Here is a 16,066-nt window from a genome sequence, read left to right on the forward strand (position 1 = left end):
GTGTCGTCTGCGTAGAGGTGGATCAGGGAATCGGCCGCAACAAGAGCAACATCATTGATATATACAGAGCAACATCATTGATATATACAGAGAAAAGAGTCGGCCCGAGAATTGAACCCTGTGGCACCCCCATAGAGACTGCCAGAGGACCGGACAGCATGCCCTCCGATTTGACACACTGAACTCTTGTCTGCAAAAGTAATTGGTGAACCAGGCAAGGCAGTCACCCAAAAAACCGAGGCTACTGAGTCTGCCGATAAGAATATGGTGATTGACAGAGTCGAAAGCCTTGGCAAGGTCGATGAAGACGGCTGCACAGTACTGTCTTTTATCGATGGCTGTTATGATGTCGTTTAGTACCTTGAGCGTGGCTGAGGTGCACCCGTGACCGGCTCGGAAACCAGATTGCACAGCGGAGAAGGTATGGTGGGATTCGAGATGGTCAGTGATCTGTTTGTTGACTTGGCTTTCGAAGACCTTAGATAGGCAGGGCAGGATGGATATAGGTCTGTAACAGTTTGGGTCCAGGGTGTCTCCCCCTTTGAAGAGGGGGATGACTGTGGCAGCTTTCCAATCCTTGGGGATCTCAGACGATATGAAAGAGAGGTTGAACAGGCTGGTAATAGGGGTTGCGACAATGGCGGCGGATAGTTTGAAGGGAGTCACCCTTTCAACAGCAGTTATAGAAGATAATGATGACAAGTGTCTCATACGTTGCAATGTAGTGGGATTTTGTTGTCGAAAAGCAAGTCTAATAAACGTTTAGTAACAAGGTTAGCTAGTTGATTATGCTGGTAGCGTAGCTAGCTAACATTATCTAGCTGAGTTCACTGTTGCCAGCTAACATTACCAATGAACGGTTATCTTCTCACTCTACCTACCATTTGTCCAACACAATTTAGCAAATTGAACATAATGTAATTCTGTGTTATACCCAGGTCCAATGTTATACACTTAAGCACAAGACATAGCAAATCAACTAGCTAAGTATTCTGTATCTGGTATTTCCGAGTGTGGACAGTATACCCCCTCCAAAGGCAGAGAATTGGGGGGGGGGTAATACGTTGAACATCCCAGACGAATTCTCCTACAGCTCAATAGTGGACTTCCTCACAAAGAGAACAATAGAAATCAGGGAGGGAAGGAGTTAATGTTTTTACCTGTGGTGGAGAAGCCTCTCAAGAAGGGTACAATGTATTTAGCTCAGGCCATGTGAGTGATGTGGAACTCGACAAGGTGCAGGATGCTACTCATGTCAGGGCAAAGTCCTTGCCTCGTTTAAAGAAAAAAAAACTACCAAACTGGACTGGTCATCCATAATACAAGACCAGTGGCAAGGGCCCCTTGTACCTGTGTGGCTGGGCCAGGTGAGAAATGCAATCATGTGGCTAGCCTGTTAGGGAGGCTGCGAATTTCCGCAGCTTTTTGTTAAAAATCGTGCAAAATTTCAACGTCCTGCTACTCATGCAAGGAATATAGTAAATGCATATGATTAGTATGTGTGGATAGAAAAGACTCGGAAGTCTCTAAAACTGGTTAAATCATGTCTGTGGCTATAACAGAACGTGTTTAGGAGTCAAAATCCCAAGGAAAACTGTTCACAAAAAATATCTATCCGCCAGTCTCTGTATTGTCTATGGCCAGGGAAAATAGATAGTCCCGTTTACAATGCCTACAGCTTCCACACGATGTCGCCAGTACTGGCAATTCAGTTCTGGTTTATCCTTGGTGGGATGACGAATAGGCACTTCCTGTCTTTGGGGTACACCGAAGGAAGTTATGAAAGTGAGAATATGGACGATGATTTCAAGACTTGCTGCAATCGAATACAGATCGCCCTGTGATCAATTTTATCGATTATTAACGTTTATTAATACCTAAAGGTGGTTTATAAAAGTAGTTTGAAGTGTTTTGTCAAAGTTTATAGGCAACTTTTTTAATTTAAAAAAATGACGTTGCGTTTTGAAAAGGTGCTTTTTTCCTGGATCAGACGGGCTTCATAAATGGACATTTTGGGTATACATGGACCGATTTAATCGAAAAAAAGACCCAATTGTGATGTTTATGGGACATATTGGAGTGTCAACAAAGAAGCTTGTCAAAGGTAATGAATGTTTTATATTTTATTTCTGCGTTTTGTGTAGCGCCAGCTACGCTAATTATTTCTGTTTACGTCCCCTTTGGGTATTTCGGGGGTTGCATGATATCAGATAATAGCTTCTCATGCTTTCGCCGAAAAGCATTTTTCAAATCTGACATGTTGGCTAGATTCACAACGAGTGTAGCTTTGATTGAGTACCCTGCATGTGGGTTTTAATGAAAGTTTGAGTTGTACCGAGTACTATTAGTTGGCGCTCTGAAATTTCCGCTGATTTGGTCCCTGTATAGGGACAGCAGCCGTAAAAGGCTCTAGACTTCTGTTTGGTCTTCTGGATGTAATTAGCACTGACATCAACACAGCACCCCCAAGCTGCCATTGCTGCCATAGACCTGTAAGAATAGGTAAGTCTCCTGACCTGTGTCAGTGATTTTCCTATACAGTAAATATGGTTATATTGATTGGGCTGACTCAAATCCTACATATAGGCTAATCATACAAAAATATTGTCAGAATGTCCTCTTTTAATTTCCATTATTTTAGGAGAAAGACATACAGTGATCATGAAAAGGGCATTGGAGGGGTACAGCCAGTATAAAGCCTGTAAATGATCAAGGCCTAATATGACCAAAACAGCAGAGGCCTTGAGGATCTTTAAGACAAAACACCATGACACCGGACTACTCTATGTAAGACTAAGACTACTACTACCACTATCTCACCCTGTCCCATCAAATTGCTTCCTGGTGAAGTTTAAGATGTAATTTATTTAAAGGGATTGTCATGGAAATCTTAAATGAATCATTGTTTATTACCAACCAACTCGATGCACCATATGTACACATGTCGATCAGGAGCTCTCACGGGACACTACCAATGTGTGCCACCCACCTGGGCAATGCACGGCAACCATTTTGGGCCAGAATGCTCACCACACATCAACTATCAGGTGGAGAGATGAGGAGAGATATTTTCCAATTTAGGGATGTGAGGGATAATTAGGTGGCCATGATTTGAAATTGGGGCAGGTTGGGAATTTAGCTAGGGACACAGTAGAGCTGTGTAGTAGATCATGCAAGCCACACCTTTATGTACCATGGACATGTGGTGTCCTTAAAAAAAAAATGGGGTTCGAAAGGAGCAGATTCAAAACGACATATATATCAACAAGCTTAGCCAAGAGATGTGCAGGAAAGGAGAAGAGTTAAGAAGGGTTAATCAGGAGCATCATTTACATCAGGACATCCCGGTTAAAGAGCGTGCCAGCAATCAAGTATGGAGTGGAGCATGAGACAGTAGAGAAGTATGTTAGACAGAAACAAGAGGAAGGAGCTGCAATAAGGGTGTACTATGAATGCGGCTTGTTTGTTGATCTAGCAGCCAGTCCTGCAGAGTCCCCAGCAGTGTGGCCAACTAATTTTCTGGGTAAGTTGCTAGAGGCAGGTTGATTTGTTGCTAAAAGTTGCTAAATTCCGTTGTGATGTCATTGCGTGATAACGTAAAACTGTGTAGAATACACAATAACGTATAATAATGTACAATAACTCAAATTGACTGGCTATCTCGGAAAAAAATATGATTTGACTTTTGTTCAGGTACAGACTCTCACTCTTTTCTGTACTTCTGGCTGTACAATTGTGATTGAGACATGTTGATTGATGTTGTAAGTTCTGTTCAAGATCAAATGTTTGTGACCAACTATATTCATTGGGTTTGGCTCGTCGAATCCGTACTACTGCTGCAGTCAGCCAACAGTCATTTGCAATTTGCTGAAATTGCTGCTGGCCTGCTGCTGCCTGTGCACGAGCTGAGCGCCTGCTGCTGACATCACTCACTATGCACTTTTGCAGCCAGGCACGTGTTTTGTGACTCAGTGTTTGACAGAGAAACGTTTTGTATCATTTAGAGGGGAAAATGTGTGCATTTTAGCGTTGAGTCACTTTTCAAAAGTTTCTAAAAGTTTGAAAATACATTTTTAAAAGTAGCTAAATTTGTTGCTAGGTGCTGTTTGAAAAAAAAAGTTGCTAAATGTAGCAACAAAATTGATAAATTGGCGTCACTGTTCCCCAGTGCAGGCAGTTCAGGTCAATGGCAGTAAGCAGTCATTTCCTCTGCATGAAGTCGATACCATTGTTTGCATGAAACAAAACCACTCTACACATCCTTCTACTATCAAGTACAGATGCAGATAGCAGTAACCCAGAGAAGGCGGTGTGAGTTTGAAGTGTTCACAAATTCTGTAGAGGATATGCTAGTGGTCAGGGTGATGTTTTATCCCATCTTTTGGGGAAAACTGAAAGAGAAACTGTTCAACTTCCACAGTGAGCACAATTTTAGGCAAAATGCCTACCTGAATGCATTCAGCAGTGATGATTAGAATTAGTTTACTGTCCAAATACTTAGGAAGTCCACTCTTGGTCCAAAATGAAATGAGAACCAGACAAGTATTGTAAATATATTATGTATTTTATATTTATTATATTATCTATAACAATTCATATATTTATAAATGTATATAGTGTAACGAATGTTTCAGTCAATATCCAAATGTTACATCTCCACAAGAAATATCACAGTACAGATTAAAAACAGTTAACCCATTAAAAAGATCTCTGAGCAGAATTTTTAGTGACCTGCCCTATGAAACCTGGGGAGTTCCTGCGGGTTGTTAAGGAAGGTTTTGGATCTCCTCATCCACCACCAGGTTACTGTCTCTCCAACAACAATGATGAATTAAACTGTTTGCAGCAAAATATTGTTAATCAAGATTGTTTTATGTATGGGAGACCGTAGAGATGTGAAATCATTGTGTTTGGTTATAGCTACCTAGGGTAGTGGTATATCCAGACATGCCACACACCATAGTACTGATTGATGTAAAATCATGCACACCACACCTTCAGTCTACAAGAGGCGGCCAGAATTGTATTAGCAGAGCACACAGTTGAAATATGTTATTGATGTGCTTCCAGTAAGTGAGTGGAACTTTCCTTCCAAGTATATGCCACAGCTTAACCCTGCGCCAATAACCTCTTGACATGATTGCGTACCCTTGCAATGGCAACCGACTCTACCAACTTTGGTATGCCCATTTTTCCCACTGGGGTGCAGAAAATTAGGTGTCACAAGGCAAATGTTCTGCTTTGCCAGCGCCTCCCTCGCAGTCTGCACAGACACAGGAGGAGCCTGAAAGAGACAGAGATATATTATTCTTGCTTCTTCAGACTCAATAATACTAGGTCATTAATATAATATACGCAGATGCATGTGCACACAAATGACCTACACCACAATGTGTTATTATAGAGGTAAATTATTAGGCCTACGAGGCTTGGTGCTTTTCCTATTTCCCTTTTTAACGACTTTGGTAAGAATGAATGCATGTGAAATAGACAATCTCATCCTTGCTCCAAACTGGAATCAAACCTGAGACCTGCACATCACATTGTCCAGTCTGTTTTTAAAAAACGTGATAGCATGATAATAATAATAATAATAATAATATAATAATATATGCCATTTAGCAGACGCTTTTATCCAAAGCGACTTACAGTCATGTGTGCATACATTCTACGTATGGGTGGTCCCGGGAATCGAACCCACTACCCTGGCGTTATAAGCGCCATGCTCTACCAACTGAGCTACAGAAGGACCTCATGACTTCATGAATGCGTAGAAAAACATTTAAGTGGCTTGACAGCGGAGATACATTTTTTAAAAAAGTTTTAAAGTCAAGTCTTTGCAGTTCTTATTATTTTGCCTTGGGGCGGAGAGGAATATTTGCTGTTTTACAGATCATTTCATGCAATTCTACAAATGTGGCCATAGGCTGGAGAGAAATGTTTGCAGTTTTTAATATAATATCTGACTAACAAAGTCAATGGGGGCCACCCGGATAGTACCATGATAACAAATTTAGATAGCTGTCCGCTAAACTAACTTAACAAGGTAAAACATGTTAGCTGACATGGGTTAATTGACTCAATGACTGATATAACAAGAGAAACTGCTAATGCACTCTTCTTACTTGCAACAGTAAGTTGAGACCTAGACTGATCTGAGGGCCTTCAAAATGGGGGCTGCACATCCCTGCCCTAAACAGTTTTTCTTTATGGCACTATTATGACAGCCTCTCTTCGCTCATGAACTACTGAAGTGGGGTAAGTCACCATATTGTAACGTATGGACTAGAATAGCCTAGTTATTCATAATGTAAGCCTGTTATTTTCAGAATAGCTAGTTACTTAATCATTCTCTCGCGGTTCTTGGTCAATACTCAACATTTGTGGAAAAAATAAAGAAAATATGGTTTTGAACAGTGTCTGCTTTCTTCATTTTTTGGTTTGATTTGTATCTAGCTAAGCTGTGTGTTGTAAGAGAGCACAATCATAAAGCCAGGCACAATCCACATTCAGGTACTGGGTTGGATAAAGCAAAAACACCCGCTTCATGGTACGTGTTATAATAATATTGTTGTCTGCAAAAGGAGAATCTTAAAGCAAACTGGTTAGGAACCCAAGATATGTTTACTAGCTAGTTAACATAACAGCAACATGCATCAAGCTAGGTTAGCTAGCAAGCAGTTAAACTACCTCAGAACGGCCTCTTTGTCTGCTTTCTTCTGAAGTTCTTTTACAGTTGATGGGTCAAGTTGGTGTTCAGTCAGGAACATTTGTGCATTGTGATAGGTCAGGTTGGGTGTTTCTATTATGTCAGGCCATTCTTTGGACCAGGGAAATATTGTTGGGGTATTCTGGTCGTAGGACCTGGCACCCTGCTCAAAATACAGGCTACAGATGTCCACTTAACGTTACTACTTTTTGTCTGTCATTCCGAATTAAAATGTTCCAGATTACTTGTTGTTTTGGATCAGTCGGTAGTCTGTGAAATGTAACGTTGTGTCGGGTCTAGCAGGTGTTGTGCTGAAAAGCTCCCCCCTGACACAATTCTCCCTGAAACCACCCCCCCCTCACGTTAGGCTGACTTTAATTTACATTTTATGCCGGTTTGATCATGGGGGATGCACTAGTAATGTCTGCAGTGTATTAGTCTATAAATAAATATCTTTGCCAAAATGTGTCATCTCTCCCATGTCTTATTCGACTAGTAGTTGTTCTGAAATGTTTATTGCTTGCCTACATTTTACTCCCTCCTCTATGTTTAATATAACACACATACATGAATTATTAATTTTTGTTCTATGGAAATTATTTGACTCTGATGTGTGCCACAGAAAGTATTTGACTCTAGCCACAAAATTAAGGAAATTAGAAGGGGGGAGGTTTTCTTGCCTGCCGAAATCGGCACAACACCTGCAGTATGGTACACAGCAGTTTACTTTGGACATACTGTTGTCGGTTCCGGACCCCGCGTTTCACCTGGGTTTACCTCGGGTGCAGACGTTTCAAATTTACATCCCTACTGATCCCAGAGTGCAATGCGGCGTTTATGTTGTAAAAGTGAAGTAGGGCCATTGACTGTGTAAACCAGCCAATCAAGGAGCTCACATGAATCATATATGCGTTTTGAATGCACATTAGTCAAATGTTTGCCTACCTCGGTACAGGGTAGCTTAAAACAGCATGAGCTTTTAAGGGGCCTTTATTTTAAAGTTGTTGTCAGCTTATCTCATCTAGTTTGAAAACATTAATTTATCACCGGTGGAAGTAGGAAACGATTTGGGCCCATATATGATTTCCAGTGTTATTACTATGGTGTAAGTACATATAAAGGCATGTTTTTCTTGTCCCGAAAATACTTATTAAACTGTGAGAGTGTCCTTTTCCCCAGGCACCAGGAGGAATGATCAACAGCCACAGCTTCAGTTCCAGGGCCTATTTCTTTGACAACCCCCGGAGGTACGACAGCGATGACGACCTGTCCAGGAGCATCAACTCCAGAGCAGATCGACCGAGGTGGGTAACATTCAATTCAGTCACCTATAACATCTTATACTGAACAAAATTATAATGTTTAAAGATTTTGTTGAGTTACAGTTCATATAAGGAAATCAGTCAATTTAAATATATAAATTAGACCCTCATTTATGGATTTCACATTACTGGGCAGGGGTGCAGCCATGGGCGGGCCTGTCCCACCCCCTGGGGAACCAGGCCTAGCCATTCAGAATTTGTTTTTCCCCACAAAAGGGTTTCATGACAGACCGAAATACGCCTCAGTTTCATCAGCTGTCTGGGTGGCTGGTCTCAGACGATCCCGCAGGTGAAGAAGCCAGATGTGGAGGTCCTGGGCTTGTGTGGTCTGCGGTTGTGAGTCCAGTTTGACGGACTGCCGAGACGGCTTATGATACAGAATTGAAAATCTCTGTTGGACAATCATACGGTCAGCATGCCTATTGCATGAGCCCTCAATTTGAGACATCTGTGGCATTGTGTTGTGTGACAAAACTGCACATTTTAGAGAGGTCTTTTATTATCCCCAGCACAAGGTGCATCTCTGTAATGAACATGCTGTTTAATCAGCTTATTGATATGCCACACCTGTCAGGTGGATGTATTATCTTGACAAAGGATATCATGCTCATTAACAGGAATGTAAACACATTTGTGCACAAAATGTGAGAGAAATTAGATTTTTGTGCGTATGGTAAATTTCAGTGAATTTGCATTCCAGCGCATGAAACATGGCACCAACACGTTACAAATAAAGTTGTATTGGTCACATACACATATTTAACAGATGTTATTGTGGGTGTAGCTAAATGCTTGTGTTCATAGCGCTGACAGTGCAGTAGTATCACATAATACACACAAATCTAAAAGTAAAATAGTTACAATTCAGAAATATATAAATATTAGGACGAGCAATGTCGGAGTGGCAATGACTAGAATACAGTGTGTGTGTATATGTGTATATATATGTATATGTGTGTATATATGTATATGTATATATATATATACACATATACATATACATATATACACACATATACATATACACATATATATATACATACATACACACACACACACACACACACATACTGTGTCCTTCTGTAGCTCAGTTGGTAGAGCATGGCGCTTGTAACGCCAGGGTAGTGGGTTCGATTCCCAGGACCACCCAGGACCACCCATACGTAGAATGTATGCACACATGACTGTAAGTCGCTTTGGATAAAAGCGTCCGCTAAATGGCATATGTTATGTTATGCTGTATGAAATGATATATATGAAATGAGTAAAACAGTATTAAATTGACTACCATGTCTATGTACATAGGACAGTAGCCTCTAAGGTGCAGTGTTGAGTAACCGGGTGGAAGCCGGCTAGTGATGGCGATTTAACAGTTTGATGGCTTTGAGATAGAAGCAGTTTTTCAGTCTCTCGTCACAGCTTTGATGCACCTGTACTGACCTCACCCTTCTGGATGATAGCAGGGTATCATCCAGGGTATCATCTGTGATCTTTTTGGCCTTCCTGTGACATCGGGTGCTGTAGGTGTCCTGGAGGGCAGGTCGTGTGCCCAATTGTGCATCTGTAAAAGTTTTGGAGGGTCTTAGGGGCCAAGACAAATTTTTTCTGCCCCCTGAGGTTGAAGAGGCGCTGTTGCGCTTTCTTCACCACATTGTCCGTGTGAGTGGACCATTTCAGATTGTCAGTGATGTGTACGCCGAGGAACTTGAAGCTTTTCACCTTCTCCACTGCGGCCCATCGATGTGGATGGTGGGGGACGGGCTCCGTCTGCTGTCTCCTGAAGTCCACGATCAGCTCCTTCGTTTTGTTGACATTGAGGGAGAAGTTATTTTCCTGGCACAACTCAGCCAGGGTCCTCACCTCCTTGTAGGCTGTCTCGTCATTGTTGGTAATCAGTCCTACTACTGTTGTGTTGTCTGCAAACTTGATTTTAGGTTCATATTTGTGTTAAGTATATATCCCCTGTACGCAGTCATTTATATTGCATCCTATATTGTCTGCATACAGTCACCTAAAACCATTCTATATCACCTGTACAGTAACCTGTAACATCCTATATCCCCATACAGTCACCTAACATCCTATATCCCACATACACAAACATAACATTCTACATTCCAGCAGTATATCCCCCGGGGCGGCAGGGTAGCCTAGTGGTTAGAGCGTTGGACTAGTAACCGAAAGGTTGCAAGTTCGAATCCCGAGCTGACAAGGTACAAATCTTTCGTTCTGCCCCTGAACAGGCAGATAACCCACTGTTCCTAGGCCGTCATTGAAAATAATAATTTGTTCTTAACTGACTTGCCTAGTTAAATAAAGGTAAAATTTAAAAACATTAAAACAGACACCTGTTACATCCTACATCTCCCATACAGATGTGATGCAATGCTGAGTTAACCTTGTCTCTTCCATCCCACAGTAGTGTCTTGTCCACGACGCCCCAGTTGGGCCCCAGCTGGTACGGCTCCACCCAGAGGAATGGCAGCCTGACGGGGTTCCCCCAACTCCCCAATGGCCCCCAAACCTCCACTACCCCCCTCCTCTTAGCCTATGGAAACATCCAGCCCGACCAGCACCATATCTACTACTCCCCCCCCCAGAACTACAATGCCACCCCCCATAACTACTATTTCACACCCCAAAATCACTACTGCACTCCTTAGATCTAACCACCCCCACCGGCCCCAGTAGATACCCATTTTAACTCAGGAAAGGGCCGGTCCTGACCTTCAGCTACATGGCTATGACCCTGGGAAAGCTTTTATTTTCTTGATTTCTTACCCCTCATGAATATCAGCTGACAAACACAATCAGTGGGAGAATGCAATCATATTTGAAGTACATTCTATTTTATTTTCCCACCCATCTGTGTTTGGGTGGGAAAAGGTCACCTTTGACCTTTGGTGCTGTGGAGTTCATACAGGATGTGACCCTGTGACTGACACTGCGTGACTTCCTCATTCCAGCTATCGACCTGTCCCCTCCCCCACCAGCGCTACTTACCTGCACAGCTTTTTGGGTTTTCCGGGGTCAGACGGGACGAGATGAGGGGAGGTCATTTGAGGTCAGCGGTCGTTAGGGAGTAGTCAGCTCAGTGATATTCCAGTTATTTAAAAGGTTTTCCAATGTTTCTAGTTCAATAGTCCTGGACCATTCTACTATTCCTGAAAACTGGGGAGAGTCAAGAGGAAAATAAGGAAGTGTCTGTATGGGAAGGGATTGTGCATCTCAGCTTTTCCACACACACATACTGTATGTTTGTCGGACATCAGACTAGTAAGTCCTCTATCACTGTCAGGGACCAGACAAGTGCGTGGACCAGCACGTATGTCCCCCTCATCCCTTGCCTATTTTGGTTCAGTCCAGTGGGCAGTTCTCCCCGCCACACCTTTGCACATAGACTCCCCTCCATGAGTCGGGAGGTGACATTTGCACTTTTAAAAATCCCCTAATTTCACATTCTGAGGACAAGATCCTGGCTTGAATGTAGACTCGGCTCCTAATCAAATCTGACTATCAGGGTGTTCCTGTGTGTTCCCTAGACCCTGTCTCACTTCCCTGTAGAACACTAGTTGATACCTCTGCAATGAGCCATCCATGACGATGCCCTTCCAAATCAACACCGAGGCTATAATCATGTGCAATGCCCTCGGTATTCAAACCTAACATGCACTGGGACACCATGGGAAGTGTTAACACTGCATTTTAATCTTTCACTGCTGTCAAAGACAGTGTCAAAGCGAGCACAGATTGAGAGCTGGGCCTAAAAACGAGTCTCGAGCTTGCCTAGCGGGACAATCCCAGGATGGTACACCTGCTCCTGGGGGCCTCCATTTTGGCGATGGGCCCCTGATGGAGCATAGACTTTGGGGGAACAATATGTTTCTTAATGAATGTTCTGCTCTGGACCCAGTAAAATGAATGTATGGACCAAGTGTGGATCGGCGGAGGGATGTTTTATAGTACAGTACTCCTTGCGAAGCCCTAGCCAGAGTCCAGATCTGTTGTGCTGTCTTGCCATTGTCATTGTCACCAGACAGCACAAACAGGCTTAAATATACCCTCTCTATCCTGACTATAATAGTATACAGTAGCTGTATCCATGTGCTAGTTTACGGCATCAAGCTCACCATCATTAGTCCCTGATTTGTTTGTGCTGTCTTGCCAAATCCTCTGGTCATATTCAAGCCATTGGCCATAAGTGAGACAGCACAGACAGATCTATGACCAGGCTACACTATCATACAGGGACACATGAAAATGTGCCATTAAATGTTACTGTTCATTTTTTTCCTTGTGGAAAACATCTAGCACAAAATGCTGTATATAATGAAAGTCATTAAGCTTTATGTCCTACTTATTTCCATTTTAACTGCATTCCATGTTTGTTTTTGTTATACTCCATGGTTACTAGTACTGCCCAGGTGTACAGGGCAAGTTTGTGTGTTCGTCTCTGTGTGAGTATGTGTTTGCTAAACTTGCTTATATGCACATTAATGGTATAGGTAGGAGGTAAGACATCACTTGGTTGTTTTTCACTGTTGAACAGAGTTTTGTGTTGTTTGCAAGAACTTGTTCAGAGAGTGAAAGAGGAATTGCAGTCTAAAAATGTGATTTTTATATTTGTTTTGCCTTTTATTTTCTTGATTTCTTACCTTCCATGAATATCAGCTGACAAACACAATCAGTGGGCGAATGCAATCATATCAGTACATTCTATTTTATTTTCCCACCCATCTGTGTTTGGGGCTGTCACCTTTGACCTTTGGTGCTGTGGAGTTCATACAGGAAGTGTTCAGTGGGACTGAAAGTGAGAAAGTGTAACCTCCGGTTGAGCTTTCTCTCACTCTCCTAGGGCCACAAGCCAATTCCAGTAGGCTCTTTTAAAAATAATAATAATAATAATTTTAGAGGTGGATTCCTTAGGGTCATGGTATAAATAATCTTTCCCTTAACCTGCTTTGGAGTCTCAAACTAAGTTATTTTATTGTTGCTGTTAGCTTGTGTGTGATTGTTGCAGCAAATCTGTTAGTAAGCAGAGGATAGCAGGCAGCTATAATCAATGGGAAAATACTGACAGAGGTTCTCTGAAAACGATTATATTTTCACCCTCATATCCAAGAGCATAAAGCATTCTATCCAGCATGAATGCAAATGATCCTTTAATAGCAACAATTGGGGAGATACAGCATTCAAATGTTGGGATTATGAAGGTATTGTATTTTTATTGATCTTATTGCCGTCTCAGTTGTATCGCAAAGAGCATGTTTTGCCTTTTATAATAATTATAATTTGTCTCTTATTCTTTGTTGGTGGCCAATGAATATAACTTGTTTACCCATCTTTCATAGATCACTAAAGATGTATATGCAAGCACTACCATGTTAAAATAAAGTTTTACTGCACTGTTTAAAAACAATAATAATAATAATATATGCCATTTAGCAGACGCTTTTATCCAAAGCGACTTACAGTCATGTGTGCATACATTCTACGTATGGGTTCTCCCGGGGATCGAACCCACTACCCTGGCGTTACAAGCGCCATGCTCTACCAACTGAGCTACAGAAGGACCCAACTGAGCTACAGAAGGACAACTGTGTGTATGTGTATGTTCAGGTCAACCTTGATTAATCCACCCCCAATCGAACAGTTAAAGGATTTGATAGAGGTGAAGGTCAACCTTGGTTAATCCACCCCCAATCAAACAGTTAAAGGATTTGATAGAGGAGAAGGGGTCATAGTACTTGATCCTTGCCTTCTCGGTTATTGGTCAATGTATTGAGGATCTGAGTGAAATAGCATTCAGTGTAATGAGAGCTGTCTTCACATATATCTAAGATATGTTTTTGACATTTAAAAAGCCCTGCAGCAGCAAATGTCATGATTCTCTCCACAAATACTTTTTACCACCAGGTTTTAGTTGGCCAAACTGCTTTGAGACTGGAAAGACTCTTGGCAATTTCTTCAATAAATTACTTTGCCTATTGGTCTTGGGTTAAATACAGTGGGGCAAAAAAGTATTTAGACAGCCACCAATTGTGCAAGTTCTCCCACTTAAAAAGATGAGGCCTGTAATTTATCATAGGTACACCAGAAACTCACATTGTAGGATTTGTAATGAATCTATTTGCAAATTATGGTGGAAAACAATTATTTGGTCACCTACAAACAAGCAAGATTTCTGGCTCTCACATACCTGTAACTTTGTCTTTAAGAGGCTCCTCTGTCCTCCACTCGTTACCTGTATTAATGGAACCTATTTGAACTTGTTATCAGTATAAAAGACACCTGTCCACAACCTCAAACAGTCGCACTCCAAAATCCACTATGGCCAAGACCAAATAGCTGTCAAAGGACACCAGAAACAAAGTTGTAGACCTGCACCAGGCTGGGAAGACTGAATCTGCAATAGTTAATAAGCAGCTTGGTTTGAACAAATCAACTGTGGGAGCAATTATTAGGAAATGGAAGACATACAAGACCACTGATAATCTCCCTCGATCTGGGGCTCCACGCAAGATCTCACCCCATGGGGTCAAAATGATCACAAGAACGGTGAGCAAAAATCCCAGAACCACACGGGGGGACCTAGTGAATGACCTGCAGAGAGCTGGGACCAAAGTAACAAAGCCTACCATCAGTAACACACTACGCTGCCAGGGACTCAAATCCTGCAGTGCCAGATGTGTCCCCCTGCTTAAGCCAGTACATGTCCAGGCCCGTCTGAAGTTTGTTAGAGAGCATTTGGATGATCCAGAAGAAGATTAGGAGAATGTTATATGGTCAGATGAAACCAAAATATAACTTTTTGGTAAAAACTCAACTCGTTGTGTTTGGAGGACAAAGAATGCTGAGTTGCATCCAAAGAACACCATACCTACTGTGAAGCATGGGGGTGGAAACATCATGCTTTGGGGCTATTTTTCTGCAAAGGGACCAGGACGACTGATCCATGTAAAGGAAAGAATGAATGGGGCCATGTATTGTGAGATTTTGAGTGAAAACCTCCTTCCATCAGCAAGGGCTTTGAAGATGAAACGTGACTGGGTCTTTCAGCATGGCAATGATCCCAAACACACTGCCCGGGCAACAAAGGAGTGGCTTCGTAAGAAGCATTTTAAGGTCCTGGAGTGGCCTAGCCAGTCTCCAGATCTCAACCCCATAGAAAATCTTTGGAGAGTGTTGAAAGTCTGTGTTGCCCAGCAACAGCCCCAAAACATCACTGCTTTAGAGGAGATCTGCAAGGAGGAATGGGCCAAAATACCAGCAACAGTGTGTGAAAACCTTGTGAAGACTTACAGAAAACATTTGACCTCTGTCATTGCCAACAAAGGGTATATAACAAAGTATTGATAAACTTTTGTTATTGATTTTCCACCATAATTTGCAAATAAATTAATTAAAAATCCTACAATGTCATTTTCAGGAATTTTTTTCTCATTTTGTCTGTCATAGTTGAAGTGTACCTATGATGAAAATTACAGGCCTCTCTCATCTTAAGTGGGAGAACTTGCACAATTGGTGGCTGACTAAATACTTTTTTGCCCCACTGTATGGCTGTGGTATCTATCAGAGGTCACCACTTTCTGACCTCATTTGAAAACATAAAACAGGTGTCCCCTACAGAATGAGAGCCTGCATTCAAGGGCACAATACGTAGAAAAAGAGCAAAGCAGGGTTGTGTTAATTAGGACATGTAATGGATGTTTTAAATTGTTTTGCAAAGGAAGAAATGAAAATGAGCATTTCTTATTGGATGCAGAGGTAGTTTCATCCCGTTTCGGTGTGCATTCTTCTGTGCCTAATGAAGACTACCCAGTTCTCAAGGCTCAAGAAGCCTCTGGTTGTCACTGCGACTGATAAATCAACCATAAATATAAAATCGACCACTTTCTCTGATGGTGCCAACCATAACCGGTGTGGTGTTAACGGTTTGCATTCCTAAGTACTGACCAACATTAACCGCTCACATAGTTCTCTCCTCTGTGGACGACTGGATGTCTAAATCAGGGTTTTGTGTCTTGGCTGAACT

The 16,066-nt window shown here is 42.0% G+C and overlaps 2 protein-coding genes across 5 annotated transcripts in view; one reads left to right on the top strand and one right to left on the bottom strand.

Moving 5' to 3' along the window:
- Positions 1–13,441, top strand: part of LOC124046229 (G protein-coupled receptor 137Ba-like) — an 85,877-nt gene extending 72,436 nt beyond the window's left edge. For 2 of the 3 annotated variants that reach the window (XM_046366370.1, XM_046366371.1), the window contains exons 6-7: positions 7,889–8,013; positions 10,451–13,441. In XM_046366370.1, the coding sequence (XP_046222326.1) occupies positions 7,889–8,013; positions 10,451–10,694 (369 nt within the window). In that variant the 3' untranslated portion in view covers positions 10,695–13,441. Of the gene's footprint in view, positions 1–7,888; positions 8,014–8,247; positions 8,882–10,450 lie in introns of those variants that run through there. The other variant, XM_046366372.1, reaches the window with a different exon arrangement.
- Positions 4,553–16,066, bottom strand: part of ero1a (endoplasmic reticulum oxidoreductase 1 alpha) — a 46,602-nt gene continuing 35,088 nt past the window's right edge. For both annotated transcript variants that reach the window (XM_046366367.1, XM_046366368.1), the window contains exon 17: positions 4,553–5,284. In XM_046366367.1, the coding sequence (XP_046222323.1) occupies positions 5,027–5,284 (258 nt within the window). In that variant the 3' untranslated portion in view covers positions 4,553–5,026. The remainder of the gene's footprint in view (positions 5,285–16,066) is intronic.

This window comes from Oncorhynchus gorbuscha, linkage group LG10 (assembly GCF_021184085.1).
Source record: "Oncorhynchus gorbuscha isolate QuinsamMale2020 ecotype Even-year linkage group LG10, OgorEven_v1.0, whole genome shotgun sequence".
NCBI lineage: Eukaryota > Metazoa > Chordata > Actinopteri > Salmoniformes > Salmonidae > Oncorhynchus > Oncorhynchus gorbuscha.